Below are 6,000 nucleotides of genomic sequence, written 5' to 3'. Positions count from 1 at the left end.
ATAACGAGGGGAAACAGATTTCTTTTCGATTATTAGATATGCTCGAACTGCAGATAGAATAAATTCTTATAAAAAGAATAATAATGTTAAGGATGTATATAGGGGGGGGGGGGGGGGGCGTAATAACAACAAAGTGGTAGAAGTTTCTCAGAATCAGACAAGGAATAAGAAATTTGTGACTGTAAGAAACAGGAACAAATTAGTAGGAATACTGAATTCGCAAATTGCAAACTTTTTTTGTATTAACGTGCGATAGAGACAATCATCCCTTTTATTGGGAATTTAATTTCCAAGAGTTTGTTTTGTCCCGAGTACCATTTCTGTACCATTTTATAAATGTATTTGACTTTCTTATTGTTTTTCTTTGACTGAAAAAAACAATCGTCCATGTAACTTTCTGATTTATCATTTTTTCGTGTAAATTAACTTCCCCATTTTTTCTGTGTGTGTGCGTGTGTGAGGGTGTGTGTGTGTGTGTGATGGGGACTCTATAATAAAGCGGAATTTAGCCTAGGTAGTAAATCGAGTTTTGTGCGAGGGAAAAGGGAACAAATGTGAAGAGAACCGTGGTACAAGATTCAAAGGAATAAGAATATGTAAATATCAAATAATAATAATGATAATAATAGCAGTAATAATGATGATGATAGTAATGATAATAACAGTATAATGAAATTTATAATAATACTAGCATTCATGAAAATAATGATAAAAACGTTTAGTAAATTATTAAGTGATAAGGACTTTTGTCCATTCTTCATGCACTTCGGACAGCAAGCAAAAATCAATAGAAAAGGGATGGATGGTGTTAAAAATAAATTATTCTGCTCAAATAGCTGTTGATTAATATGATACATTAGTCATGTTATGTATTAGAACAAATAGATGAGTTCTTGCCCTACATCATAATATAACATTTGGTCATGCATGAAATTTCCAAAGATGATAGAACCTTCATTGTTACTAAAGTTTCCAAATTCAGAAATTGTTCATGGGTATATTGTTTGTCCGCTTTACTTCACATCTTCCCGTATTTGGGTAAATTTTTTTCCAAAATCCACCTGTTACATTAGACCGGCAAGCAGAAGGTTGTTTTAGTTTCGACGTATCTCCCATCGAATTTGAGTTTTGTACACCATCTCCTATTAAGGTACGTCAGGTACGCCTATCAAGGATCCAAAGGCATCACGAATTAGTCGCCCCTGCTTGTCGGTATTGGTCACCGGTTTCAAAGAAGGCCGAGTGTAGATTTATACATAGAGTTAACACTCTATTTGTGTAAGTATAGTTTGGTGTAAAACATTAATAGACTTTTTAAAATATGAAATATGTTTAGTGAGCCTAAATTGTTCTGAGCAGGCAAAGTGTAGGAGAGGAAGCCTTGTTAGCACACAATGGATAGCCCCTGAATATGTTTATATACATTTATTTCTGCTCAGAACGTCCCAACATCTAAGTTGTACTTCTGATAATATAGCCCCAAATTCTAATTGATCTGCAGATTCACGGGTGATTGTATATGAGAAATAGGAATGGATTGGCATCGGATCATCTTTGCGTTCCTAATCACTCTTCTGATACATTACAGTAATCACATGGTCAGATGTGACATAACAGGTAACAAAGAATGCCCAATATCATGAACTTTACTAATATCGAATGACTTAAGGCTACGTTAATTGCAATGGCACCATGTAGTTAAAGGATATAGAACGCCTTTGCTTGATGGGTTGATGTCCGTCGGCTCTATTAAGGAGGGGTCTTGGAAAGTACTTTGAAATTACTGAAAGAAAATGATTACAGACAATGAAAAAATGCAAATTTTAACTCCCCCAAATAGATGCCACGTAATCGAACTTTCATATGCAAGTAAAACTAAAAATCTTGATCAGATATTTTCTGTGTATATGAATATCAATTATGATGTAATGTGTATAGTTGGAACACATGCTTCCTTATGTCATAAAAAGAGCGTTATTTGTGGCCCAGTGGATTAGTCTTCGGACTTTAAAACAGAGGGTCGTGGGTTCGATCCCAGCCATGGCGTAATTTCCTTCGGCAAGAAATTTATCCACATTGTGCTGCACTCGACCCAGGTGAGGTGAATGGGTACCCGGTAGAATTTATTCCTTGAATGCTTCAGCGCCTATATGGCCGCTCAGCTACAGCCGGGGTAATGATAATATACCAAGTATATTTCAGCGCCTTGAGCACATAATGTGGATTTGGCGCTTTAGAAATACTCATTATTATTATTATTATAAAGAACCTAACAGCAGACTGTATTCTCCTAGATTTCATAATCTTTCTATCCCATGTTTCCTCTTCTTCGTAGATGTACAACTTGTTGGAGGTCCATCATCTAATAAAGGTACAGTAGAGATCAGGCAAGATGGCGGCGATTGGGAGACGACATGTGGAATGAATCTTGACATTAATGACGTCATCGTCATTTGCAGACAATTAGGATTCCCGGGAGCTAGTCTAGCAATGCAGATCACACCCTTTATACAGAATTCTATACCTGACATTGGATTAGATTGTAACGGAGGTAATTACATACCATTTAATAAATATCAAAATACTCTTACACACCTTTCTAAACGAACTAATGAATTCATATTCTTTATTGAATAAAATTGAAAAAAGTTTCCATATGTTTTACCCAATGTTTATTTAAAAGCTGTTCTACCACAAAACCATATGGAGTATGAAACTACATTAATGTTATTATGTCTTTGGCGTCACCCATGCATGGGAAGCGAAAAGCGAACTGAATCCCTATGACCAGCAGGTCTCTCCTCCCGATATAACTGATGGGGGGGGGGTAGCTAAGGGGAGTGCAGGTTGACCGCTCCACCAGGGTTACCCCTACAGATGCATGTTTTCACAACTCGTAACCCCAAAAAGACATGCGGGGGAGGGTGATTCAGCATCCATTATGATATAGGCCGTCGATCGCAACGAAAATCGGCCCACGCGTTACCCATGGCATAATCTACAAAACTGTAAGATCAAATTCTCAGATAAGGCCTCTCAAATGCTCTTATTGGACTCTGATCAAATGAAAAAAAATCAATATCGCATTTAGTTTCTTATGAAATGTTATTGTTTTCTGAATTTCAATGTATTTTCTTTTTTATTCCTTTTTGTTTTGTATTTTTTTTCAATGGACATTGTCAGGGACTTTATTTGACTGTAAAAAAGATTAAATTAATTGATTTAATCAGTAAAGGAAAAATACTGATACATATGAATTTTTGATAAGAAACACTATTTGCGTTGGATTTGTATTCAATTTCACGTTATTTTTTTTTGTCTGGAGGGGGGGGGGGGTTGAAAATTTTGGGTCTGCATGCATTTATGAAATATTGGAACTGCGTACCTCGGGGTTCGCAGTTTTGGTCTCAAAATTTGCGCGAGACTCCAAAGTAAAAAGTCAGCGAGCGACTTGGTAAAAAAAAATTGCGCGGCGAAAACTGTCGAGGGGGGGGGGGGGCTGAATCAGCGCCCAATCTTATTAGGGTTAAGAGGATATCACATATGACCAAAAAGTTGTCGGTGCTTAGAGTTCGCGGTTCATGGAGAATTTCAACGCGGATCAGAGATGTAATACAGTGCGTATAAAAAAACCGGGACAGATTTGAAAAGTCTGCGTTGAAGGTCGATCGAACTCCGCTTCCAGAGTTCCGCCGTGATGGCCCTTCAAGAAGCTAGCGAGGCCTATCTGGTCGGGCTTCAAATTCGAAAATCATTGCAAAGATAATGAAAAGGCAAGTTTGCTGATTAGCAAGAAGTCTGATCATGAAATTTCTCATTTCTGCCATTTTGGCACAAGCCTCTTTTTGAACCCCGACAAAAACGTTCAGTGTTCACTCAAGCATGAACAAAATTTATTTTATAAATGGCACTCCAAAGATAAGATATCAGAGCATCTATTAACATCAAAATATAGATATCATAATTTGAAACAATTTTTTAATAGACTTTCCACAACTGTCCCGTTTTTTTTGCTACGCACTGTAAAGCACCAAATTGATGACGTCACAAACACCTTTTTTGTTTTCATTTGGAATGTCTGCTACCATATTTCGTAGAGCATGATGAAATACCACCACTACCAAAATTGGGGCGAATCGGTCCATGGGGGCCTGAGATATGACCTAATTAATACATAATTAGCCCCACTGAAGTCATGTATTCTTGGCCTGGCTCCAAAAGTTAGGATAAAAAAAAACATTTCTTTTTACTTAAATCAATAAATTGTTGTTTATCATCTTTATGTTGAATTTCTAGATGAAGGAAATGTCGCAGCATGTCCTTCATTCTCACACGCATCGGGGTGTTCCCAAGCAGGAGCAGCATCTTGTCATGGTAATTACAAAAACGACAATAATAATATCTAGAGGCAGGCTACATTGAATCTGAATCAATTCTGTGAATTGAATATGAACTCCAGTAGGGTGGACATGATCAAGTATTAATTCAACCTCTTCAATTTGATAGGCAAATACAACTTCCGTTACAAAAAGTGAACGATTTTAACGCATGCGATATTGACTCTTCTTAGTCATTCTATAACAACGCTTGTTCATATTACAGGCTTAATGGCCAATAGTGTTCAATAGCAAGGAAATTGGTAATTTTTTTCATTTCATTTCATTTATTTCCATTTCCAACGTTTACAATTTGTTTCATATACATGTATACATGTATACAAATTAAAGCCTACAGACTCGTTCAAGTAAAATAATACAGAAAGTAAGGGACAAGGGGAATGAAAATAAAATGTTAAACCAAAACCTTTCTGCTTTAAAAGCTGAATTTCGGCACTGATGTGCCGCAGGTATTACTTTAACGAACGTGAATTTCCTGTATTTTACTCTTCATCTGGCATTTGTGGGATTACTGTGGCTTGATTCTCTTAATTCAGTTCAATTAAACATTTTTTTTCTTCAAATTTCATATAAGTTTTATAAATCAGTAAAAAACAATGAATGTAAATGCAGTATATTATTTATGTTCGTGGAAGAAAAGCGAAATAAACCCACGCCCATGTCCGGAATTTCTCCAATTAGTCTGACCTTTTTTCTCTGTCTTGTTATAATTCGCATTTTTCTGCAAAATAAGTATAAACGAAAATTATTTTGCTATACAATGTCAATGATGTTCAGTTAATACGATACAAATACCTAAAAAATACCTATACCTGTATCAACATATTTATTCAAGTATGCAATAATGAAAAAAATATATATCTTTGCGTACGCAGTAATTGTTGATTTAAGCCTGCCAATTTATTAAAAAAATGAATAACAAATGATGTATAGCTGTACTATCCATTAAGCTATGAACCGCTGTTAAAGGTGAAGTCCAGTCTAGAAAAATGTTGATTTGAATAAATGGAGAAAAATCAAACTAGCATAACGCTGAAAATCTCATCAATATCGGGTGTTAAATAAGTATTTTAAAGTTTTGCTTATTTTTCACAAAAGCAGTTATATGTACAAGTCAGTGACATGAAAATGAGACAGCTGATGATGTCCCTCACTCACTATTTTTTTGTTAGTTTTAATTATACAATATTTCATTTTTTATATATTTGACAATAAGGAACAACTTACCTAAGAAATCCACATGGTCAGGGAGGAATAAATGTTTGTTTTACTTACCAATGAGGAAAAAATTAGAATATGTCATATTCAATATAATGAAATGCAAAAGAAATAGCGAGTGCATGACGTCATCAGATTCCTAATTTGCATACCGACCAGGATGTACTTAATTTTTTGTGAAATTTAGCGAAAGTTTAAGATGTCATAACGATTTTGTTTTACATCCGATTTGGGTGATATTTTCACCGTTGGATTTTTCTCTTTTTATTTAAATCATCATTTTTTCGGGATGGACTTGTCATTTAATGTTTCATATTTGCACCCTGGGACATGTAGGCAGAGTAGCTATTAGGAACATATAATGTTACTGCTGGTAAGCCAGGTG

At 35.4% G+C, this 6,000-nt stretch overlaps 1 protein-coding gene across 1 annotated transcript; it reads left to right on the top strand.

Annotated features, from left to right (window-relative positions):
• The first annotated feature begins 1,474 nt into the window (after positions 1-1,474).
• On the top strand, positions 1,475-4,466 carry LOC121430515 (CD5 antigen-like). Its single transcript, XM_041627797.1, has 3 exons — positions 1,475-1,617; positions 2,336-2,551; positions 4,297-4,466. The coding sequence occupies exons 1-3, from the start codon at positions 1,533-1,535 to the stop codon at positions 4,404-4,406; spliced, it is 411 nt and encodes a 136-aa protein (XP_041483731.1). The 5' UTR covers positions 1,475-1,532; the 3' UTR covers positions 4,407-4,466.
• Positions 4,467-6,000: the final 1,534 nt, after the last annotated feature.

Source organism: Lytechinus variegatus, chromosome 17, assembly GCF_018143015.1.
Source record: "Lytechinus variegatus isolate NC3 chromosome 17, Lvar_3.0, whole genome shotgun sequence".
In the NCBI taxonomy this organism is placed as follows: Eukaryota; Metazoa; Echinodermata; class Echinoidea; order Temnopleuroida; family Toxopneustidae; genus Lytechinus; species Lytechinus variegatus.
The sequence above is the reverse complement of the archived record's forward strand: the minus strand, read 5'-3'. Positions and strand labels throughout refer to the sequence as shown.